At 46.2% G+C, this 25,588-nt stretch overlaps 1 protein-coding gene and 1 long non-coding RNA gene across 5 annotated transcripts in view; one reads left to right on the plus strand and one right to left on the minus strand.

Annotated features, from left to right (window-relative positions):
• The window catches only part of LOC114595239 (uncharacterized), a 41,359-nt gene extending 17,652 nt beyond the window's left edge, over positions 1-23,707 (minus strand). Inside the window, exons 1-6 of one of the 4 annotated variants that reach the window (XM_077928067.1) lie at positions 23,617-23,707; positions 21,917-22,409; positions 21,624-21,705; positions 21,256-21,338; positions 19,588-19,714; positions 14,099-17,328 (exon numbers count right to left, since the gene is read on the minus strand). In XM_077928067.1, coding sequence (XP_077784193.1) covers positions 16,091-17,328; positions 19,588-19,714; positions 21,256-21,338; positions 21,624-21,705; positions 21,917-22,318 — 1,932 coding nt within the window. In that variant the 5' untranslated portion in view covers positions 22,319-22,409; positions 23,617-23,707 and the 3' untranslated portion in view covers positions 14,099-16,090. Of the gene's footprint in view, positions 1-1,198; positions 1,282-14,098; positions 17,329-19,587; positions 19,715-21,255; positions 21,339-21,623; positions 21,706-21,916; positions 22,410-23,616 lie in introns of those variants that run through there. The other 3 variants (XM_077928064.1, XM_077928066.1, XM_077928065.1) reach the window with 3 other exon arrangements.
• The window catches only part of LOC114595251 (uncharacterized), a 43,375-nt gene continuing 26,620 nt past the window's right edge, over positions 8,834-25,588 (plus strand). The window contains exon 1 of the long non-coding RNA XR_013392749.1: positions 8,834-9,094. This is a non-coding gene — a long non-coding RNA (uncharacterized LOC114595251). The remainder of the gene's footprint in view (positions 9,095-25,588) is intronic.

The raw sequence follows: 25,588 nt of genomic DNA on the forward strand, positions 1-25,588 counted from the left end.
AGTATCCATGCAGTCAGGACCAGACCCGGAGGCAATGACATGTTCTGGTCTTAACATCCATCCCACCCCCCACAAAAAAAAGTAATCAAAAGGGAAAAAAGAAAATATTAAAAAACATTTTAAAAAGAACACTGCGCCGCTCCAAGTCCTCCTGGCCAGCAGGAGCAGCAGCAGCAACCGTCCTTATGAGGCCTGTCAGGCCCCGCCCTGGGCCAGGTGGTGAGTGGCAGGAGCAGGGCCCTCAGGCACTCACACAGGGGAGTCCTCCTGGGCAGCAAGCAGTCCTTATGGGGCTTCAGGCCCCGCCCTGGGCCAGGTGGTGAGTGGCAGGAGCGGGGCCCTCAGGCACTCACGCAGGGGAGTTGTTTCAACGGGATTGCTTTGCTGCACATTTTATTTATAGATGCTTATTTTATTCTAAGTTTCAATTATGGGTATTCGTCTTTGTGCAAATAGGTGGTACTCCACCTTGTGTTTTCCAAGTTATTCTGCCTACGCAAGAATTCCAGTTTCCCCGATGGAAGGATCCACTTTCTCCTCTCCTCCTGAGCTGTTCTGGGGAGTTCCCTCCCAATGCCCTAGAGCCAAATTCCAGGGTTTCATGGGGGCATGGGGAGGGGGAGGAATGGGGGGGCAGGCCCCATTTTTCAGCCAATGGGGCTGGTTAGGTGAATCCAGGCCACTATTTGTTCTGATCTGTTCACTGCTTAGAAACCAATCTGAGCATTCAGTGATCAATCTAGAAATAAAATAAGCCTGTTTTGGATGGCCATCTGTCTTGGGTGAGATTCCTGCAATGCACGGGGTCTCCTGGCTCTGAGAGACAAGCAGGGAGGGTGGCTTCTGGCAAAAGAAGAGGGAGCTACCTGTGGCTCTTCCTTATCCTGACTCACCTCTGCCTCTCGACCTTCCTCTCCCACTCGCCTCCTTCCTCTTCTGCCTCTGATTCTGCACTGCATTCTTCCACAGAGTCTCCCAGCTCACTAAGCCCTGTAACCCCTTCAGCTTCTGACACCTCTTCTTCCCAGGCTTCTCCCTCTTCTCGTTCATCCTTCCTCCACCTCCACTCCTTCGGCTCTGAGCCATCTTCCCTTCCTGGTTCCCCGGCTGCTTCCTCCCACCATTCCTCCGTGCCCAACCAGTCCATGACATTGCTCCATCCCTTGGCCTTTGTCCCCACAAGGCAGCTTCCTCTGACCTGATCTGGTTCCACAGCCGCTGCTTCCCTTCTGCCCCCATGAAAAGACGGATCAGGAGGTCTTGCTGGCATCATTCTGCCACCTGCAAGAGATAAAAGGTAAACAGGATGCCAGGAGTGCCGGCTTCTCTCACAGGTGAAACAGGGCATCTCTAACTACAGATGGGCAAAACAAAAAAAAATTCCTTCCAGTAGCACCTTAAAGACCAACTAAGTTAGTTCTTGGTATGAGCTTTCGTGTGCATGCACACTTCTTCAGATACACACACTTCTTCAGATGGGCCTTTAAGAAAGCGTTACCTACTGAGAGCATTTGGACATTTGTGCCCATTTCATATGTTAGTTGTGCAAAAATACATACATGTATTTACCCGGCTATTTGTTGGATGTCAAACTCAGCCAAGAGCATAAGGTCAAACAGATTCATCACTGGCCTTGCAGACAACTTCATTGTCCAGAAAGTGGGAGAAGCAACAAGAGGAACAGCCATTTTAGATCTGGTCCTAACCAATGTGGATGACCTGGTTAGTGGGATAGAAGTGGAAGGATCATTAGGCGCGAGTGATCATGCTCTTCTGAAGTTTACTATACAGCGGAAAGGAGCAGCCAAGCATACTAAGACTCAATTTCTTGACTTTAAGAAAGCCTTCATTAAGAAAGCACTTAGGGAAGTGCTGGGTGAGATCCCATGGACAGTAATACTAAAAGGAAAGGGAGTTCATGATGGCTGGGAGTTTGTTAAGAGGGAGATAGTAAAAGCACAACTTCAGGCAATTCCAATGAGACTGAACGATTGGAAGGTGCCTAAAGAAGCCAGGGTGGCTATCTAAAGAACTTTTAACTGAGTTAAGATTAAAAAAGGATGTGTACAAAAAATGGGAAAGGGGGGAAACCACCAATGAGGAATTCAAACAAATAGCCAGCACGTGTAGACAGAAAGTCAGAAAAGCTAAAGCACAGAATGAACTCAGGCTTGCTAGAGAGGTTAAAAGCAACAAAAAAGGCTTTTATGGGTATGTCCGTAGCAAAAGGAAGAACAAAGAAACAGTGGGGTCACCCAGAGGAGAAGATGGTGAAATGCAAACAGGGGACACAGAAAGGGCTGAACTCCTCAATGCCGCCTTTGCCCCAGTCTTCTCCGATAAAGAAAACAATGCCCGACCTGAAGAATTTGGAGCAAATGATTCAGCAGAGGAAACACAGCCCAGAATAACTAAGGAGATAGCACAAGAATACTTGGCTAGTTTAGATGTATTCAAGTCTCCAGGGCCAGATGAACTGCATCCAAGAGTATTAAAAGAACTGGCAGATGTGATCTCAGAACCACTGGCAGTCATCTTTGAGAATTCCTGGAGAACAGGCGAAGTCCCGGCAGACTGGAGGAGGGCAAATGTTGTCCCTATTTTCAAAAAGGGGAAAAGAGAGGACCCAAATAATTACCGCCCAGTCAGTCTGACATCAATACCAGGGAAGATTCTGGAGCAGATAATTAAGCAAACAGTCTGTGAGCAGCTAGAAATGAATGCTGTGATCACCAATAGTCAGCATGGATTTCTGAAAAATAAGTCATGTCAGACTAACCTGATCTCGTTTTTTGACAGAATTACAAGCCTGGTAGATGAAGGGAACGCAGTGGATGTAGCCTACCTTGATTTCAGCAAGGCATTTGACAACGTGCCCCATGATATTCTTGTAAAGAAGCTGGTAAAATGCGGTCTTGACTATGCTACCACTCAGTGGATTTGTAACTGGCTGACTGACCGAACCCAAAGGGTGCTCATCAATGGTTCCTCTTCATCCTGGAAAAGAGTGACTAGTGGGGTGCCACAGGGTTCTGTCTTGGGCCCGGTCTTATTCAACATCTTTATCAACGACTTGGATGATGGACTCAAGGGCATCCTGATCAAATTTGCAGATGACACCAAACTGGGAGGGGTGGCTAACACCCCAGAGGACAGGATCACACTTCAAAACGACCTTGACAGATTAGAGAACTGGGCCAAAACAAACAAGATGAACTTTAACAGGGAGAAATGTAAAGTATTGCACTTGGGCAAAAAAAATGAGAGGCACAAATACAAGATGGGGGACACCTGGCTTGAGAGCAGTACATGTGAAAAGGATCTAGGAGTCTTGGTTGACCACAAACTTGACATGAGCCAACAGTGTGACGTGGCAGCTAAAAAAGCCAATGCAATTCTGGGCTGCATCAATAGGAGTATAGCATCTAGATCAAGGGAAGTAATAGTGCCACTGTATTCTGCTCTGGTCAGACCTCACCTGGAGTCCTGTGTCCAGTTCTGGGCACCACAGTTCAAGAAGGACACTGACAAACTGGAACGTGTCCAGAGGAGGGCAACCAAAATGGTCAAAGGCCTGGAAACGATGCCTTATGAGGAACGGCTAAGGGAGCTGGGCATGTTTAGCCTGGAGAAGAGGAGGTTAAGGGGTGTTATGATAGCTATGTTCAAATATATAAAAGGATGTCATATAGAGGAGGGAGAAAAGTTGTTTTCTGCTGCTCCAGAGAAGCGGACACGGAACAATGGATCCAAACTACAAGAAAGAAGATTCCACCTAAACATTAGGAAGAACTTCCTGACAGTAAGAGCTGTTCGACAGTGGAATTTGCTGCCAAGGAGTGTGGTGGAGTCTCCGTCTTTGGAGGTCTTTAAGCAGAGGTTGACAACCATATGTCAGGAGTGCTCTGATGGTGTTTCCTCCTTGGCAGGGGGTTGGACTCAATGGCCCTTGTGGTCTCTTCCAACTCTATGATTCTATGATTCTATGACCTCCCCTCCTCTGGACCCTTCTTCCCAACTGTCTCCCCCCAAAGCAAGATGAAAACAACTCACAGATGAGTTGGAAAACCAACAGAATGAGACCAAACAGAGAAAAACCACCTTCCTCCTTACCCTGTGGCCTCTCTCTGGTGTCCAACGGAGGCCTCTCTGCCTCACAGGAATCCAGGTCCATTTCTGCAAATACAGGTCCATTTCCCTGAGAAAGAAACAAGGATTCAAAACAGAGAATGGTGAGAAAGGCTGTGAGATCTCATTCCATGGATGCTTTGCCATAAAACGGATGGGCCATCAGCAGACCATTATGGGATGTTCTCTTTTTTAAAAAAAAATAAATAAATTATTAGGGTTTAACAAATACAGACGAGAAAAAACAAGCAATAAAAGAAAAAACAACAACAACCACAGTACATCAAGACACTAAAAAAGAAAAAAGAAAAACATTTAAAAAGCAAAAACATTTAAGTAGAAAAAAAACACCAGTATTTTCATGTCCTTCTCTTTCATTTGCTTATTTCCTTGACTTCCTCACACCTCCCTTTTTGTATTCTAGTTCAACTAGTTGTTTCAGCAAGTCCTTTCCCTCTTTCTCGAATCTAGTTCCATAATTTATCTTAGCACAATTTAACCTTGAATTCTACACCTTTACCCATAATCAATCTATTCTTACTTAATTCTTAATAACATTTCTACTAAAGCCATATAACATCTTCCCATAAAACGGATGGGCCAGCAGCAGACCATTATGGGATGTTCTTTGTCCTGTTTGGAGCCCCTTGGGAGTATCCAGAGGAAAGTCTCTCTCACCTGCTTTCTCTCCTCTGCCTGACTCAGGAGGAAACCTTCGGCCAGGGCCACCGCCTGGGAACTGGTCTCCGCTCCGCATTCCCTCACCCAGCTCTCCATCTCCGGGGGAAGGACAGCCAGGAACTGCTCCAAGATCACCAGGTCCAGCATCTCAGCTTTCGTGTGCCTTTCTGGCTTCAGCCACTGATGGTCAAGGTGGTAGAGTCGGCTGCAAACCTCTCGGGGTCCTTTGGCCTCCTGGCAGCAGAACTGCCTCACCTGCTGGCTCTGCACCTCTGAGCGGAGGGTGTCCTCCTCACCCAGGATCTTCTGCACTGGGTTTTCCCAGAATCCCCCACTGCTCCCAGTTTGGCTGCCATGGCCTCTTTCTGTTCCAGGGCCAGCTGAGTCTTGCTCATCCATCTGTGCTCTCAGGAAGCCTTTGAAAGATCGGAAGGAACCCTTTTGGTCTTCTGCCAAGTTCTGTCTGTCGTAATGAGAAGCTCAAGGAAATCCTACAAAGAAAATACATTGTTTTGTTACAGAATTTGTAGGTCAGAGGAAGAAAAAGCTTCCCTTAGCAAGCAAATCATGAGCTATTTTCTGAAGAAGAAGAAGAAGAAGAAGAAGAAGAAGAAGAAGAAGAAGAAGAAGAAGAAGCTCTCCTAGAAATAAGATTGCAATGCAAAATGTGGAGGCAACTGAAGGGGGGGGAATGGTTCCCTGAGCAAGCATGGATGAGTCTTGCTGGGAACCAGGGCTGGACTGCACCGCATCCCAGACCATGAGCTATCTTTTCGAAAAGAAAGAGCAGGAAGAGGAGAAGAACTAAATCTCTCGCCTTCTAGCAATGCAAAATGTGGAGGCAACTGAAGGGATTTCTGGGAGATTGATCAACCTGGTTTCTGCTGCCTTCCAGTCAATGCATGAAGTCAGAACCGACTGACAAGGGAGTCATTTGTATCTTGTGAAAATGGATACTTGGCTCTAGTGGGGGTCCTGACCTGGGGGTCCTCAGGAGTTCCACCCCACTCCCCTGCTTCTGTCTCCTTTTCTTGCACTTGGACTCTCTGCCGCTCTCAAGACAGACTCCTGGGGTGAGGTCCCTTTTTATTTGCTCTGAGGGCCAGGTATGTATCTGACCAACCTCCTAAAGGCCAAGTGGACAGGGCCAAAACCATCTCCCTTGAAATTTAGGTAGGTAATTTATTATTATTATTCCGCTAGATAGCTTAACACACACACAGCCATTGATGCCAAGGCCCCTGGAGGCTCGGTGAGTAGCAGCGCCCATTTCCGGCTGCTTTGCCAGCAACAACCCCTTTGGGACAGAGAGGATGTGGTCCTGGGGTGCCATGCTCTGGGTGCGAGGGGATTGCTGCAGTGGCCTCCGTGTGGAGCTGCCCTTGGAGATGACTGGGAAACTGGTCTGCAATGCAGCAGTCAGACTAGGGGCTGGGATCCCTCTCTTTACTCCTGGCCTTCCTCTCCCACCTTTCCTTCCTCCATGTGGGGTTTTATTTGGGGGGGGGGGCTAGTCCACCTCCTAGTCCAGCTTTGGAAAACCATTTGCATATGTTTCCTCTGGTGTGCAATGAGGCTGAGTGATGTCACACAGGGACTCCTTTGTTTAAAGAAGGGAGATTTTTTCAGAAAGGGGGGGGGGGCGGAGGGCCAAATGAGTTTGGGATCCTCTGATCTCCAGGAAGGAGAGCGTGGCAGACCTGGCCCCTCCCGGATCAGGCCCCCCAGGCATCCTCCCCTGCTGCAGACCTGGGACCCCCCCCCCTCTCCCCACTGCACCCTCTGGGGGGAGAGAGAGGAGACTCACCAGATCCCAGGAGGGGAGAGCGAGGCAGCCCTTGCAGGAGAGACACTGAAGCAGGAAAGGACTGGGGAAGGAGGGGCCTTGGCTCTGGAGGACCAGCCCCCCCTTGCTTCCTGGCCTCTCTAGGAAGGCAGATCACTTCCCTTTAACCCTTGCCAAGCCGAGTCCCTCCAGCTCAGCCCTCTCTCGCTTGGCAGAACCTCAGATTCTTATTATTTCTTGTGGATTAAGGGGGGCAGCTACCCCCCTGGCTACGCCTATGCCCAGATATCCTTTTGGGGGTGAGGCTCTTGGCTGGACTCTGAGCATCTCCCTCCCTTGGGCGGAATCCAGAGGAAGAGCTTGCAGGGAAAAGGGCTTTGCAGGAGGCAAGGAAGCTCCTCCTAGAATTCCGGAGTGGAGAGATAGGAGGGGATCCCAGGGTCATCTAGTCCAACCCCCAGCAATGCAGGAATCTCAGCTAAAGCATCCATGGCAGATGGCCGTCCGATCTCTGCTGAGAAACCTCCAAGGAAGGAGAGTCCACCACCTCCCAAGGGAGACCTTTCCCTGCCCAACTGCTCTTAGATGCCCCTCAAGGCAGCGGGTCCTGAGTTCTAGCCCTGCTGAAACAATCGCACTGGCTACCAAGGAGGAACCAAGCAAATTTCAAAATAAATTAATCCTATTCTCATCATAAATGAGTAATACTTTCTCATGCATGTTTTTTAGGCTAATAAAAAAGTATGCCATTTCCCTTTCCAGAAATGCTTGATTGCTAATTACGGTAAATGGACTGAAAATGGATTGTTGTTATTTTTATGTCTAGGGAAGCTTTTAATATTTGATGGACTATTGTATTTTAATATTTTGTTGGAAGCTGCCCAGAGTGGCTGGGGAAGCCAACCAGGTGGGTGGGTATAAATATATTATTGTTATTGTTATTATTATTATTATTAATTGATCAGGTGAGTGTTCTCCTTTCGAAAGAGGCAGGTGGAATGTCCACTGTTGCTAATAGCATAACATTGAAAGGCTAGTGAACTATAGGGAGCCCTAGAGCATCTGCTTGGCATGCAGAATGTCCCAGTCAGTGTAGACCAGGGGTCCTCAAACTATGTCCTGCATGGCCATTTCAGAACCCGCCAAGTGTGTGAGGCTGAAAGCATCTCGCCGCCCGCTCAGTCAGTCCCCGTGAGGTAAAGGCCACTGGCGTGATGGCGGCTCTACTAATGAAAGGCCAGGGGTTTTGCCTGGGGACGGGGAAGTGTTGTCTTTTGGCTTGAAGAGAGGAGTTGAGGTTCCTTATGTATACTTTAAAGGTGGGAGAAGGAAGTATAGTCCTATTTCTGTGAGTGGCACAGCGGTCTTTCCACGCATGTGGTTTACATGCTCTGAAAGTTGGGATCTGTTTTGATATTTAAATTTTAAAAGGGTGGAGTGGAACCGAATATTGACCATCTTTTTAGCCTGGGGAAGGGGTCAGCATCCTTTTTCAGCCGTGGGCCGGTCCACCGTCCCTCAGACCAAGGAGCGTCTCCACCCCCATCGTCCAGCCTGGACAATGAGGTCCAGCTCCGAGAGCCTTCTGGAGGTTCCCTCATTGCAAGAAGCGAGGTTACAGGGAACCAGACAGAGGGCCTTCTCGGTGGTGGCTCCCGCCCTGTGGAACACCCTCCCATCAGATGTGAAGGAAATAAGCAGCTATCTTCTCTTTAAAAGACATCTTAAGGCAGCCCTGTTCAAGTTTTAAATATTTAACGCTGTCCTGCTTTTAACACTTGACTGGGAGCGGCCCAGAGTGGCTGGGGAAACTCAGCCAGATGTGCAGGGTATAAATAATAAATTATTATTATTATTATTATTATTATTATTATTATTGGAGCCAGACTATAGGGGGGGGGAAATGAATGAATTCCTATGCCGCACAAATAACCCAGAGAGGCATTTTAAATAAAAGGACACATTCTACTCATGTAAAAACACACTGATTCCCGAATTGTCCGCAGGCCGGATTGAGAAGACGATTGGGCCGCATCTGGCCCCCAGGCCTTAGTTTGCCTACCCCTGGCCTGGGGAGCCACATTCTGGTTGAAGGAGACCAGGACTGGCCCCCAAGGCCTGGGATGTCCCTCCTCCCCTGCAGTAGGACTTGGAATCCAGGAGAAAACTCTTGGAATAGCCTTGCCAGGTGCTCAGGGAGGGACTCACCTGTCCCCATGTCCTTCTCTTTGCAGATGTGCTGCGGTTGCACATCTGTCGCTCAGAGGTGAGTATTGGAGAGAACCAGAGCAGGGACTCAGACCTGCCCTCCTTGCCCCCCACTCTGCACTCTCGGAGGTGGAGAAGCCCTCCCTTCGTGATGAACTGACTTTTGTCTTTCAGCTGCTGGAGGAAGATCAGCTGTACCTGCCGGAGGTGATTCAGAACTGCCAGGCAGCTCAGCTCAGGGGTCTCCGAACTCTGAAGTGCTCAAAGCAGGAGATGGCCAAAGCCATGCTGGTGAGTGATGGGTGGTGTGGGGGACCCCCATGGGGAAGTGGGGGAGGGAGGGGCTTTGGGGGAGGGGTTCTCCGTCTGCCGGAGAGGAGGACCCTACTGGCCTAGGTTCACGTATCCCGTTTGAAAGGGGAATCATCTGAGGGACTTCTTGTGAAAATCTGGGTCAGGAATGCTGTTCCTGGAATGGACAAACACACAAGACGTAACCGGCTGTGCATTCACATAAACAATACTCTTCTATACATTCTGATCACAATATCAAAGGTTTATCTTGCACATAAACAACACATAAATTGCAATAATATAGACGGAAGTCCCCAGTAAATCAGTTCATTCGAAAGACCAAATGTCTGCTAGTCTCTGTTCCACATACGTTCATAAAGTCCAAATTGGAGCCTATTACAGTTCCACAGTCTTGACAAGGATTTCCGGAATAATGCCTTGTTTCGCTCTCATTGTACATCCATTGTACATATTCTAAGTAATATAAATGAATATAATCTCGTAATTCAACGTATTTTAACAAATTAACAAACCTGTGTATGGATAAAGTTTGTTTTACATTTGTTATTTTATAGGGGTCACTTAAAGAAGAAAACCTTGCAGCTGCAGATTGCTGTTCACCTGTAGCTAAAATCATATTATGTAGGAATGCTAACATGTGTCTGACAGTATGTTATTTCCACAAAGGTGGGGGGGGGGCAATTTTTGTGTATAATTGCTTTTATGTTCAATGTATAATGTCTTATTGCCTACACCCCAATGGAGGATTCTCATGCATTTTAAGCTTTCTAATACATCAGGCTATTGCGTAGACCAGTATTTAGATTAGATCAATTTATGTGGTTAAAATGAATGTTCTGCCAAAAATGCTATTCCTCTTTCAATCAGTCCCAGTAATTGTGAAAGATGAATGTTTAAAAAAATGGCAGAAAGAAATTTCCACGTTTATCGGGGGTGGGGGGCGGCAAAAGGCCAAGGATAAACCACAAGATACTTACAGGCATAAAAGACAGAGGTGGTTTTGCCCTCCCAGACCTTTCATTATATTATGAAGCTGAATGCCTGGTATGGATTAGGGACTGGGTGAAGTTGGAAAAGCAAGAAGCATTAGAATTGGAAGCACATGACAATAGATTTGGCTGGCACGCATATTTATGGCATGGGAAAGGGAAGGTACATAAAAGTTTTTATATATTTTTTTATAAAATTTTTATTGGTTTTACAAAATTTTTTAAAGACAAACAAACACTTAAAAAGACATACAAACACGTATAGTTTCATAACATTTTTTCATGAACCTCTTTTCCGTGACTCCCCCATACCCCCCCTTTCTGCATCCCAATGCCCATGATTTTTTAACAACTTCTAAATATTCCTTTCCAACCTCTGTCATCTTAATCTTTTCTATAATCTAATCTTATATCACTGTATCCCTTTTTTCCTAAAAACCTCGACATACTAACATTCATTAAGTTTGTAGTAGTCCTTAAGGTAGCTTTTAAATTTTCTCCATTCTTCTTCCGCCGTCTCTTTTCCCTGATCACGGATTCTGCCAGTCATCTCAGCCAATGTCATATAGTCCATCACTTTCATCTGCCATTCTTCCAGAGTGGGTAGATCTTGTGTCTTCCAATACTTTGCGATGAGTATTCTTGCTGCTGTTGTAGCATACATAAAGAAAGTTCTATCCCTCTTTAACACCAATTGGCCGACGATGCCTAAGAGGAAGGCCTCTGGTTTTTTAGGAAAAGTACATTTAAGTACCTTTTTCATTTCATTATAAATCATTTCCCAGAAAGCCTTAATCTTCGGGCATGTCCACCAAAGGTGATAGAAAGTACCTTCAGTCTCTTTACATTTCCAACACTTGTTATCAGGCAAATGGTAGATTTTTGCTAGCTTGACTGGGGTCATGTACCACCTGTAAGTCATTTTCATAATGTTTTCCTTTAAGGCATTACATGCCGTGAATTTAATACCGGTGTTCCACAACCACTCCCAGTCAGCAAACATAATGTTATGACCAATGTCCTGTGCCCACTTAATCATAGCTGATTTAACTGTTTCATCTTGTGTATTCCATTTCAGCAACAAGTTATACATTCTTGACAGATTCTTAGTATTGGGTTCTAGCAATTCAGTCTCTAATTTTGATTTTTCCACCTGAAAACCAATTTTCCTGTCCTGTTTAAAAATCTCCATTATTTGATGATATTGAAACCAGTCTTGTACTTTAGGTTTCATTTTCTCGTAACTTTGTAATTTCAGTTTATCTCCCTCCTGTTCCAAAATTTCCCAATACTTTGGCCATCCGACCTCCATATTGAGTTTCTTCCATGCCTTAGCCTCCACCGGAGACACCCATCTAGGGGTTTTGTTTTCCAACAGATCTTTATATCTTATCCAAACATTGAACAATGCTTTTCTGACAATATGATTTTTAAAGGCCCTATGCACCTTGATTTTATCATACCATAGATATGCATGCCAACCAAATGCATTATTAAACCCTTCCAAATCCAAAATGTCTGTGTTCTCGAGGAGCATCCACTCTTTCAGCCAGCAAAACGCTGCTGCTTCATAGTACAATTTTAAGTCCGGCAGGGCAAATCCCCCTCTTTCCTTGGCATCTGTCAATATTTTAAGTTTAATTCTGGGCTTTTTGCCCTGCCAGACAAATTTTGAGATATCTTTCTGCCACCTCTTGAAACAGTCCATCTTGTCAAGAATCTGCAAAGTTTGAAACAAAAATAACATTCTAGGCAATACATTCATCTTAATCACTGCAATTCGGCCTAACATTGACAATTTCAAATTTGACCATATTTCTAGATCTTTTTTAATTTCTGACCAACATTTTTCATAGTTATCCTTATACAAATTCAAATTTTTAGATGTCAGGTAAACCCCTAGATATTTCACCTTCTTAACCACCGTCAACCCTGTCTCCTCTTGGAATTTCTCCTTCTCCATATCTGTCAAATTTTTTCCTAAAACTTTAGTTTTTGGTTTATTCAACTTGAATCCGGCTACCTGGCCAAACTGTTGAATTATTTCTAACACCTTTTTCGTACTAGTGTTTGGCTCTTGCAGGGTCAATACTAAGTCATCTGCAAATGCTCTTAACTTGTAATGTTTAGCTCCGACCTGTACACCTTTGACCTGCTGGCCATTTCTGATCATATTCAGCAACACCTCCAGAACCGAAATAAAAAGCAATGGGGAAATTGGGCACCCCTGTCGTGTTCCTTTTTCTATCTTGAGTTCCTCAGTTACTACATTATTTACAATCAACTTATACATAAAAGTTTTTATAACCATATAATTAGGAGATCACTAATGAGCATATGGGAGAGATACAGTGGTACCCCAGGTTAAGTACTTAATTCATTCCAGAGGTCTGTTCTTAACCTGAAACTGTTCTTAACCTGAAGCACCACTTTAGCTAATGGGGCCTCCTCCTGCTGCTGCGCCGCTGGGGCCCGATTTCTGTTCTTATCCTGAAGCAAAGTTCTTAACCTGAAGCACTATTTCTGGGTTAGCGGAGTGTGTAACCTGAAGCGTATGTAACCTGAAGCGTATGTAACCCGAGGTAACACTGTATAAAGATATGTTAGAACAGAAGACCCCTTAGTGGCTTTCAACACATGAAGTTTTACTGCTCAAAACGCTTGGAAAGAAAGGCAAGTGGCTTACATATGCTGACTTTTTAAAGGATCAAGAAGGAAAATGGAAACGAAGAGATTACAAGGAAATAAAAGACCACTTTCAGAGTTAGTTACGCTATCGGCAACTACATGAAATATACAAAGGAGACAATAAGAAAGGATTTAGCTACACGACATCTAGATTTCAAAAGGAAGTCATAGAAGGGAAAGGGAAGTTGCTGAAAGGTGCATATAGTATTCTGCTAGAATGGGAAACAAAAGATGAAGAGGTGAAATCAGTCATGATTAAATGGGCACAAGATATAGGTCATAATATAATGTTTGAAGATTGGGGAAGATTGTGGAAAACTGATTTAAATTTTAAAGACTGCTCTTTGCTGAAGGAAAATTACATGAAAATGATGTATAGATGGTATATATCACCAGTGCAGATAGGAAGAATGTATAAAACCGGCTCAAATATATGTTGGAAATGTAGGGAAAAAGAAGGGACTTTTTACCATATGTAGTGGGATTGTAATAAAATAAAAAAATTCTGGGAAATGATATACAATGAGTTGAAGAAAATGTTCCAATTAACTTTTGTAAAAAAGCCTGAAGCATTATTGTTAGGGATTGTAGGGAAAAGAAGAAGAAATGCACCTTGGGCTTCTTGCCATGCAGCAGAAAACAGGGGGTGTCCCCTACTACAGAACCGTAAGAAAGCTTCAGAGTGAAGGACGCAGATTTCCACGCTTCCACCCATAACTGCTGGGGCAACCCTGTGTCAAAGAGCATGGCTTCGGTTGCCTCCTGCAGCGTTCTCTACCTGCATTCTGCAACTCCATTCTCCTGAGGAGAATTTGCTACAGTCAACCTGTGGTGTATGCCTTTTTGGCAGAAGAAGTTCTGCAACGCAGACCTGGTGAACTCTCCACCGCGATCTGAATGAAAGCTCTTGACCCGCAGTGAGAACTGTAGTTCTACTGCCGTTACCCAGTCTTTCACCAAAGCAGCGGCCTCTCACTTGTACTTTAGAGAGAAAATCCACCCATTTTTGGAATAATCATCCACCAGAGATAGCACAAATTTGGCCCCACCCAGACTGGCAACTGACATAGGGCCGCAAAGGTCTGCATGGACTAGCTCAAAAGGTTTTGTGGTTACCCTGTCAGACCTAGGAAAAGAGCACGTCTAAACCTTGGCTTTCTTGAAGGCCCTGCATTTGCTGATTTATTGCTTTCTCCATCAAGCCATGCTTCCCTCTTGCGCACACTCTGAGAAGCATGACAAATAGCAGACACACAGCGTCTTCCGTGTGTGAGAAAAGGGGAGTGAATATAGTCCAGACAGCTTCTCTAAGCTAAAAGCTTTATTTGCAAGCACAGCATTACAAGTCCATCGGAGCTAAAACCCATTGCGTCTTTCTCCTCTCGCTCTCGGAGGAAAAGTGAAACCAAACTCACAGAACAAAGAGATGACGTGACTTCTGTCTTGGCTTCCTGTAGAAGCCCCTCCCAGGTACAGGGCATACCAGAGGTTAACCCATTAAGCACCAAACTCCATACTGCATTCCAGGTATGTCACATGCTTTCATCTTACACCCCTCTTTGCACCCTGGGACCTTCTTCACGTACCCCCACTTGACACGTGACATTCTCTGGTGCCAAACACTATGATGTCCACCATCATGGATGGGAACGTTAGCACACTGTGCTTGTGCATCCTCAGTGGGACATTTACCTGCAATACGTGTTTCTAGCACAAACAGCCTGTCTTTGCACTCAACACTGACCAGTTGTTGCCCACCTCTGGAAATGGAACACACATTATTTTCAAAACACACTTTGAACCCATCATGGACAAGAGAGGAAACAGAAAGCAAACAGCACTGCATCTCCGGAACGACATAGGCCTCAATCTTTGCCTGCAAAAAAGAACAATAAACAGGGCCAGACATAATTAGTTGGCGCTTGGGACCATCTGCAAGAGTTACACTTCTTCCAGTTTTCACAGCCTTGCAGTTCCACAAAAAATCACTAGATGGCGATGGCATGAAGTGGTGACTGGCCCCACTGTCAATCACCCAGCTCAGCCCATGGCCTGGTCACAGTTTTTCACTGTTGCCATAGCAGCAGCCAAATGATGCTGTGATGACATGTCTCCGCCAGTTCCCTTGTTGCCACAGAAAACGGCCTTGGAAACATCTTGTGGCTCCACTGGACAATTCCGGACCAGGTGAAATTCAGAGCCGCACCGGAGACTTCGGGAAGGAAAAGCTTTCCCTGTTTCTTCACTTCTCCCTTCTCCCTTCTCCCCCACTCTTGGGCGCAGCACAGCCTGGGCCTGCTCAACCTCCAGCTTTCTACCTGTAATGCCTATAATGGCAGTGACTTTTTAAAAAAGTAATACTTTGAGCCCGTAGTTCAATTTCCCAGAAGCTCCCCTTGCCCCGGAGAACACTTCTAGCATTCCATCTCCTCTACCTGTGGCATTGCTCAGCAGTGGGGAAAGTGACTTCTTCACACCGGATGTCCATTTGGTATGGCCCTTTCCAGGTTTTTGCCCTCTCATTGTGTTTGTCTTTCATTTGTTCTCCTGTGTGTGTTGCCAGTAGAAGCCACAATTCTGTGGGTACTCTAGGTGGTATAGAAAGCACCTGGAAGCTCCCTAGAGGTTGAGGTGCCGATCAAACTTCTGTTTTGCAATCTATAAATTCCAAGTAGCAGTACTGGGGGCGGTTCAGATTCTGGGGCAGTGCTTTTGTCCAGCAGAGGGTGTCACAGGGCCAGCCTACTTTCCCTTTAAAGCAAACTTGGGTCTCCAGCTGGTTTTGGACTACAACTCCCATCATCCCTAGCTAGCAGGACCAATGGGGAGGGATGATGGGAACTGTAGTCCGGGAGCTCCTGGGGACCCAAGTTTGGGAAATCTTGCTTCAAAGCAGCTTTTCTGTCTTGCCCACAAAGATGGTACCTGTCCAAGTTTGTATTTGCTTATATTTTGTTTTCCTCATGACCTTTCTGCATTTTTTATTTTTTAAGAGAGCAAATTGAAAGAGAAATTGTATGGCAAGTAGCGGAAGAATAAAAGGGTACGTTTGGGGGGAAACAAAACTAAAACCTGGGGGTGGCCTCCTCAAATATTTTATTGGGGGGCCAATAGCCCAAGGCCTTTAAGAGTTGGCAGCTATTCCCTACACCCACAGGTCTCAGGATGGTTACAACATTTAAAAAACAAAATAAAATCACAAAACACCACATTTTAAAAGGGCATTGTCAATCAGCCAAAGGCCTGGTTTAAAAAGTGTGGATTTGCCTGGCTCCTAAATCTGTATAATGGTTTTTCAAACCTTTGTATGAATTCTTTGATGTGAAATGAAATGGGAGCTCTGACTGAAGCTCCTTCCACATTCAAAGCACTGATAGGGTTTCTCCCCTGTATGACTTCTTTGATGTGAAGTGAGATTGTGGCTGTGACTGAAGCTCTTTCCACATTCCACACACTGATAGGGTTTCTCTCCTGTATGGATTCTTTGATGGGAAGTGAGAGAGAAGCTCTGACTGAAGCTCTTTCCACATTCAAAGCATTGATAGGGTTTCTCCCCTGTATGAATTCTTTGATGGGAAGTGAGATGGGAGTTCTTCCTGAAGCTCTTTCCACATTCCACACACTGATAGGGTTTCTCTCCTGTATGAACTCTTTGATGGGAAGTGAGAGAGGAGCTCCAACTGAAGCTCTTTCCACATTCCACACACTGATAGCGTTTCTCCCCTGTATGAATTCTTTGATGGGAAGTGAGAGAGGAGCTGTCAGTGAAGCTCTTTCCACATTCCACACACTGGTAGGGTTTTTCCCCTTTATGAATTCTTTGATGGGAAGTGAGAGAGGAGCTCCGACTGAAGCTCTTTCCACATTCCACACACTGATAGGGTTTCTCTCCTGTATGAACTCTTTGATGGGAGGTGAGACAGTGGCTCTGACTGAAGCTCTTTCCACATTCAAAGCATTGATAGGGTTTCTCTCCTGTATGAACTCTTTGATGGGAAGTGAGAGAGGAGCTCCAACTGAAGCTCTTTCCACATTCCACACACTGATATGGTTTCTCCCTTGTGTGAATTCTTTGATGGAAACTGAGAGAGGAGCTCTGACTGAAGCTCTTTCCACATTCCATGCACTGAAAGAGTTTCTCCCCTGTATGAATTCTTTGATGGGGGGTGAGAGAGGAGCTCCGACGGAAGCTCTTTCCACATTCCACACAATGATACGGTTTCTCTCCTGTATGGATTCTTTGATGAAATGTGAGAATGTCCTTCCTCCTGTAGCTCTTTCCACATTCCACACACTGATAGGGTTTCTCCCCTGTATGAGTTCTTTGATGGGAAGTGAGAGAGGAGCTCTGACTGAAGCTTTTTCCACATTCTATGCACTGATATAGTTTCTTTCCCATGAGATTTTGTTGATGGGGTGTGGAACAGGAGTTCTGACTACAGCTTTCTCCACACTCCAAATTTTTACGTGGCTTCTCCTCTCTGGGGATTTTGTCGTGGTCACCTTTGTTCTCAATTTCCAATTCATCACAATCTGCAATGGAAACAAAAGGTATTAGAGCCTCAGGAACAAATGGAGAAGAACTGAAGGGAGTTGGGTGTGTGTTCATTACGTGTGTTGTTTGTCATTAACCAACATATTAATTATGAGATTCTGATGTGTTGTTGAATGTTGGTTTGTTTGATATACAGTAGTGGTCAAAACTATGAAAGAATTATGGGAAAAGGGGTATTTCAGAGGTTTGATGGCTCAAACACTACTTCTTTGGGAGTAATATCATAAAATTATATATCAATGGGAAGATAATTTAATCAAGAATGCAAATCAACAACGTTCATTTAATTATCTGTATTCTATCAAATGTTATAGCCAAATAACCAGAAAAAGGAAGCACAATTTGCTTAATTTGTAAAACATAATAAAATTATAGAAATGGCAGAAAACGCTGATTGGTCACCCAGAAAGAGACGTAAAATTGTACTATTAAGTGAGTTATGAAGAAATTAGATGAAAGATTGGGAAAAACAACCAAAGCTGGCCTTTCTATACTTTTGAAGAGGTGTAAGGAGACTCAATCACTACAAAATCAGACTGGTAAAGGCAGGAAAAGGTGCACAAAGGCAGATAACGATCGAAGAATGGAGAGACTGTCCCTACATGACAGAAGAATATCATCTGGCTGTATACTAGATGACATGGCGCAATGTAGTGTGAAGTTGAGTGCTAGGACTGGTCTAAGGAAAAAGCCATTGTTATCTCTCAAGCAAAGATTGAAAATATTAAACCCTTGTTAACTGGACAGCGGAACAATGGGACAGTGTTATTTGGAGCATTGAGACCCAAATCTCCTTGCTTGGTAGTGACGGCATGAAATACGCAAGGAGAAAAATCAGAGAAGATTTACATCCTACTTGCATTACACCGACCGTAAAACACCCAGATAGGTGTGATGATCTGGGGTTGGATGGCAGCAAAAGGTGTGGGCAGAATTTGCGTCATTTGGGGAATATAAATGCCCCAAAATACATAAATGAAATACTTTAGCCCAAACTGAAGCATTCCGCAGGTGATCCTTACCCAGATACTGAAGCATTTATATTTGTTTGTTTGTTTGTTTTCTATTTCAACAGGATTGAGTTCCATGTCATTTTGCTGCTTTGTGCAAAAGGTGCTTTCAAGATAATCCCATTTCACTGCCGGAATGGCCTGGGAATAGCCCAAACATTAACCCAATTAGAAATCTATGGAGCTGACTAAAGAAACTTGTTAATCAAAGGCAACCCAGAAATAAAGCCAAATTAACAGAGGCAATAATTCAGTCTTGGTTTCACATTCTTACAGCTGCAGAACTAAAAACTTCATGGGAAGGCGTTGTAAGGCCGTAATGAACGCTAAAGGTTACCAATGGTTACCAAAGGTTTCACATATTTTCTTTATGACTGCTGTTCTAATAAATACTCCTTCATAAAAGTCATTGCATTACATTTTTCATTAAATTATCTTTCCATTGCTCTTTAATTTTATGGTATTACTCCACACAAAAGTGGTGTTATGAGACATCAAACCTCAGAAATACATTTTTCACAAACGATTTCCACAATTTTGGCCACTAGTATAAGTTGTTAATTTTAAAGTTAATGTTCTTTTTATATGGGATCAGATTATTATTATTTATGTTTCATGATTATATATGTGTTGGAAGCCGCTCAGAGTGGCTGGGGCAACAGAGCCAGATGGGCAGGATAGGGGGAAAAAAATACTATTATTACCACAGTGGTACCTCGATATAAGAACAGTCCTGTTCCGGAAAAGATTAAGTTTGTAAACCGAGGTACCACTGTATTACTATTACTATCAGCAGCAGCATCATCATCACTGCTACTTCTACCTGAAATTCAATAAGTCTAGCTCTTCTCTGGGATGAATTTTGTTTGGCCCAGTCATGGCATCCCCTCCATCTCCAATGTCAGTCATCTCTTTGGTCAACCCAAGACTGACAGGAGCAAAAACAAAACCAGAAAACCTGAAGCTACTTATCTTTCCTAACAATTCTGAAGCTGACATTTAATATGGCCTGGGGAGTTCAGACCAGCCCAATCCTGGTAGAAAAAGGAATAATTTGAGGAAGGCTGTTCAAAAGAAAAACTGTAATTTACTGTTTATTGTGGGGGTGTTAGGTTCCCAGGTGTTATAGGGGGCGCTGTTGAGCTCTGTGAAAATAGATGACGTTGGTCCCATAGAGGTATTTTTTGAAGTCCCAGGCTGATATGATGATCCCACAGGGAGCCTTACCAAGAGAGGCCACGATTCCACGATTCTCCTCCATGACGTCCTTATGCAGAGCTCTCTGGTCAGGATCCAGCAACGCCCACTCCTCGCCCGTGAAGCGAACAGCGACATCTTCAAAGCACACTGGACCCTAAATGAAAAAGGGAAATGTCCTCCTCTGAGACAGCAGAAATTTGATCTACTACACAATGCTCTGTTGTTTCATTCCTGTTAATTGCAGTGTTGTTTCGATAGGGTTGCTTTGCTGCACATTTTAAATATGGATGCTTACTTTATTCTGGATTTTAATTCTGGGTATTCGTCTTTGTGCAAATACGTGGTTCTCCACATTGTGTTTTCCAAGTCATAAGATGGAAAGATCCACTTTCTCCTTTCCTCATGAGCTGTTCTCGGGAGTTCCCTCCCAATGCCCTAGAGCCAAATTCAAGGGGTTCATGGGGGCATGGAGGGGGGAGCAATGGGGGGCAGGCCCCATTTTGTAGTGGATGGGGCTGGTTAGGTGAATCCAGGCCACTATTTGTTCACATTTGTCCACCCCTTAGAAACCAATTTTAGCATTCATTGATCAATCTTGTATAAGGTTACCAATTTTTTTTCAATGAATCCGGGGACACTAAGTATAAATAAATAAATATTACTACATGTGTGGGACGTTGATGATGCAGCGATGGGGGTGGCAGAGGGGCGGCCAACACCTTGACCTCAACCGCCACGTTTCCCCTTCCTCCAAGGCTTCTATCTCCTTTCTCCATGAGCCTGGGTAGCCCCTGAGTTGTTGGTTCATCGGTGGTGGTGATGGGGAAGCGCTGCGCGGTGGGTCAGGCATGGAAGGCGAAGAAGGAGGGCAAAGAGCAGCGGCAAGGCTCGGGCAGCGCGATGCCTCCCTTCTCATCAGAGCAGCCCCAATTCCATTCCTACTTGCATGCTAGCAGGAGGGAGCGTAAATCCCTTAGCTGCAAAGCGAGGCTTTACACTGCCTTTCGGAGCAGCCTCATCCCAACCGCTGCTTGCGTGCAAGCAGTAGGGGGCAGGGATCTCTCAGGCAGCTCTGGGCTGCTGAGTCTGCCACTGCTGCATTTCCCGGGGACATTAGGTGAAATCTGGGGACATTCCAGGGATCGTATTTGTCCGCAGAATTATTGACAAATCTGAGGACTGTCCCTGGGAAAAGGGGGCGTCTGGTAACCGAAGTCAAGAAATAAAATAAGACTGTTTTGAATGGCCATCTGTCTCTAGCATGATCTAGCAGAGATTCCTGCAATGCACAGCGTCTCCTGGCTCTGAGAGACAAGCAGGGAGGGTGGCTTCTGGCAAAAGGAGAGGGATCCACCGGTGGCTCTTCTTTATCCTGACTCACCTCTGCCTCCCAACCTTCCTCTCCCACTCGCCTCCTTCCTCTTCTGCCTCTGATTCTGCACTGCATTCTGCCACAGAGTCTCCCAGGTCACTAAGTCCTGTAAACCCTTCAGCTTCTGACACCTCCTCTCCCCAGCCTTCTCCCTCCTCCCCCTCTGACCGCTCATCCTTCTTCTACCTCCACTCCTTCGGCTCTGAGCCGTCTTCCCTTCCTGGTTCCCCGGCTGCCTCCTCCCACCATTCCTCTGTCCCCAACCAGTGCATGATATTGCTCCATCCCTCGGCCTCTGTCCCCACAAGGCAGCTTCCCCTGACCTGATCTGGTTCCACAGCCGCTGCTTCCCTTCTGCCCCCATGAAAAGACGGATCAGGAAGTCTTGCCGGCATCCTTCTGTCACCTGCAAGAGAAAAACGGTGATCAGGACGCCTGGAGTGCCTGCTTCTCTCACAGGTGAAACAGGGCATCTCTTACTACAGATGGGCCTTTGAGAAAGCCTTACCTACTGAGAGCATTTGGACGTTTGTGCCCATTTCATATGTTAGTTGAGCAGAAATACATCTCCCCTCCTCTGGAACCTTCTACCCATCTGTCTCCCCCCCAAAACAAGATGAAAAGAACCCTCAGATGAGTTGGAAAACAAACAGAATGAGACCAAATGGGGAAAAACCACCTTCCTCCTTACCCAGTGGCCTCTCTCTGGTGTCCAACGGAGGCCTCTCTGCCTCACAGGAATCCAGGTCCATTTCTGCAAAGAGATCTTTTCCCTGAAAAAGAAACAAGGATTCAAAACAGAGAATGGTGAGAAATATTAGACAGAGAATGGTGAGAAATATTAGACAGAGAATGGCAAAGACTTGAAGCATCATTCCATAGATGCTTTCCAAGAAAACAAATGGGACAGCAGCAGACCATTATGGGATGTTCTCTGTCCTGTTTGGAGCCCCTTGGGAGTATCCAGAGGGAAGTCTCTCTCACCTGCTTTCTCTCCTCTGCCTGACTCAGGAGGAAACCTTCGGCCAGGGCCACCGCCTGGGAACTGGTCTCCGCTCCGCATTCCCTCACCCAGCTCTCCATCTCCGGGGGAAGGACAGCCAGGAACTGCTCCAAGATCACCAGGTCCAGCATCTCAGGTTTCGTGTGCCTTTCTGGCTTTAGCCACTGATGGTCAAGGTGGCAGAGTCGGCTGCAAACCTCTCGGGGTCCTTTGGCCTCCTGGCAGCAGAACTGCCTCAACTGCTGGCTCTGCACCTCTGAGCGGAGGGTGTCCTCCTCACCCAGGATCTTCTGCACTGGGTTTTCCCAGAATCCCCCACTGTTCCCAGTTTGGCTGGCATGGCCTCTTCCTGCTTCAGAGCCGGCTGAATCTTGCTCCTCCATGTGTGCTCTCAGGAAGCCTCTGAGAGATCGGAAGGAACCCTTTGGTCTTCTGCCAAGTTCTGCCCGTCTAAATGAGAAGCTCTAGCAAATCCTACAAAGCAAATACATTGTTCTGTTACAGAATTCGTAGGACAGGAGGGGAAATGGTTCCCTGAGCAAGCATGGATGAGTCTTGCTGGGAATCAGGGCAGGATTGCACCGCATCCCAGACCATGAGCTATCTTTTTGAAAAGAAAGAGGAGGAAGAGGAGGAGAAATATGTCTCTCGCCTTCTAGCCACGCAAAATGTGGAGGCAACTGAAGGGATTTCTGGGAGATTAATCAACCTGGTTTCTGCTGCCTTCCAGTCAATGCATGAAGTCAGAACTGACTGACAAGAGAATCGTTTGTATCTTGTGAAAAATGGATGCTTGGCTCTAGTGGGGGAGTTCCTCCCCCCCCCCCCACTCCCCTGCTTCTGTCTCTTTTTCTTGCACTTGGACTCTCTGCCGCTCTCCAGACAGACTCCTGGGGTGGGGTCGCTTTTTCTTTGCTCTGAGGGCCAGGTATGTATCTGATCAACCCCCTGAGGGCCAAGTGAGCAGGCCAAAGACATCTACCTTGATATTTAGCTGGGTAATTTATTATTATTGTTACTATTATTATTATTATTCTGCTAGATAGCTTAACACACACACAGCCATTGATGCCAGGGTCCTTGGAGGCTCCGTGAGTAGCGGCGCCCATTTCCGGCTCCTTTGCCATCAACAATCCCTTTGGGACAGAAAGGACGTGGTCCTGGGATGCCATGTTCTGGGTGCGAGGGGATTGCTGCAGTTGCCTCCGTGTGGAGCTGCCCTGGGAGACGACTGGGGAAACTGGTCTGCAATGCAGCAGCCAGACTATGGAATGGTATCCCTCTCTTTGTTCCTGGCCTTTCTCTCCCACCCTTCCTTCCTTCCTTCCTTCCTCCACGTGGGGTTTTCTTTTTTTTGGGGGGAGGGGCTTGTCCACCTCCTAGTCCAGCTTTGGAAAACCATTTGCACATGTTTCCTCTGTTGTGCAATGAGGCTGAGCGATGTCACACAGAGTTAAAGTCCCAGGGACTCCTTTCTTTAAAGAAGGGAGATATTTTCTGAAGGGGGGGGGGCGGAGGGCCAAATGAGTTTGGGATCCTCTGATCTGCAGGAAGGAGAGCGTGGCAGACCTGGCCCCTCCCGGATCAGGCCCCCCAGGCATCCTCCCCTGCTGCAGCCCTGGGACACCCCCCCCCCCCGTCTCCCCACTGCACCCTCTGGGGGGAGAGAGAGGAGACTCACCAGATCCCAGGAGGGGACAGCGAGGCAGCCCTTGCAGGAGAGACCCCAAAGCAAGGAAAGGACTGGGGAGGGAGGGGCCTTGGCTCTGGAGGACCTGACCCCCTCTTGCTTCCTGGCCTCTCTAGGAAGGCAGCTCACTTCCCTTTAACCCTTGCCAAGCCGAGTCCCTCCAGCTCAGCCCTCTCTCGCTTGGCAGAACCTCAGATTCTTATTATTTCTTGTGGATTAAGGGGGGCAGCTACCCCCCTGGCTACGCCAATGCCCAGATATCCTTTTGGGGGTGAGGCTCTTGGCTGGACTCTGAGCATCTCCCTCCCTTGGCCAGAAACCAGAGGAAGAGCTTGGAGAGAAAAGGGCTTTGCAGGAGGCAAGGAAGCTCCTCCTAGAATTCAGGAGTGGAGAGATAGGAGGGGATCCCAGGGTCATCTAGTCCAACCCCCAGCAATGCAGGAATCTCAGCTAAAGCATCCATGGCAGATGGCCGTCCGATCTCTGCTGAGAAACCTCCATGGAAGGAGAGTCCACCACCTCCCAAGGGAGACCTTTCCCCTGCCCAACTGCTCTTAGATGTCCCTCAAGGCAGCGGGTCCTGAGTTCTAGCCCTGCTGAAACAATCGCACTGGCTGCCAAGGAGGAACCAAGCGAGGTTCAAAAGAAATAAATCCTATTCTCGTCATAAATGTGTAATACTTTCTTATGCATGCTTTTTATACTAATATACAAAGTATGCCATTTCCCTTTCCAGAAATGCTCAATTGCTAATTCAAAGGACTGAAAATGGATGGTTGTTGTTATTATGTTTAGGGAAGCTTTTAATATTTGATGGACTATTGTATTTTAATATTTTGTTGGAAGCTGCCCAGAGTGGCTAGGGAACCCAGCCAGATGGGCGGGGTATAAATATTATTATTATTATTATTATTATTATTATTATTATTATTATTATTAATTATATTGATCAGGTGAGTGTTCTCGTTTCGAAATAGCATTTTCGAAATAGCGTTTTCGAAATAGCGTAAGGTTGCTAATAGCGTTTCGTTAGCGTGGGGAGCCACATTCTGGTAGAAGGAGGCCAGGATTTGCCCCCAAGGCCTGGGATGTCCCTCCTCCCCTGTAGTAGGACTTGGAATCCAGGAGAAAACTCTTGGAATACCCTTGCCAGGTGTTCAGGGACGGACTCACCTGTCCCCATGTCATTCTCTTTGCAGATGTGCTGCAAACTGTGTTGTAATCTGAAATCAACGTTTATTTACAGTGGAAAATAACAAAGAAACATGGCGTGAGCTGTCTTCCACAGCCGTCTCCTCCTCGGTCAGAGTAAAAGAAAACAAAGGATGGAAGTGATTTACAGACTGACTTCCATTCTTACACAGACAGTACAGAAGGTGTAAACATGGGTATCATGTTACACTAGCAATGGGAGAATGAAATACTGACAGTTTGGCCCCCAATTTGGTCCACAACCAAAGTTGGCAACCCTCATGGTCCAGGAGTGCCAGGGACTCTGTGGTGAGGCCTGTGGGGGCCGCTTTGGCCCAGACTGGCCCCTGACCCTGAGACGCTCTTTCCTCCCGCAGGACCTCCGATGTTACGCCCTTTGGGAAAGTGGGGAGAAACAGAAACCAGCAGCCAACAGCATCCCTTCTCTGCTGGCCTTTGCCCGAAGGCCCCCCCATCTCAGAGCAAGTAGCTCTCCCTCATGGATTCAGTCCTTCCATCACTTCCATCTCCCCAAGAGACTCCCAAGGCTACTCATCCTCTGCAGTTGAGAACAGACCTAACTGAAAAGAACGGCTTCCTCTTCTGGTGACACCAGAGAATTCTAGAAGACATTCACCCTTTCCATAGCATTATGGATGCACGATTCCCACAGACAAGTTTCTTGGCAAGACAAGGGCCTTCGCTGGCCATAGAGTGTCCTCCTCAGCATCCCCAATGAAGGAGCTGGGTTGCAAGAGCTGCAGCTAATGGG

Source organism: Podarcis muralis, chromosome 4 (assembly GCF_964188315.1).
Source record: "Podarcis muralis chromosome 4, rPodMur119.hap1.1, whole genome shotgun sequence".
Classification (NCBI taxonomy): domain Eukaryota; kingdom Metazoa; phylum Chordata; class Lepidosauria; order Squamata; family Lacertidae; genus Podarcis; species Podarcis muralis.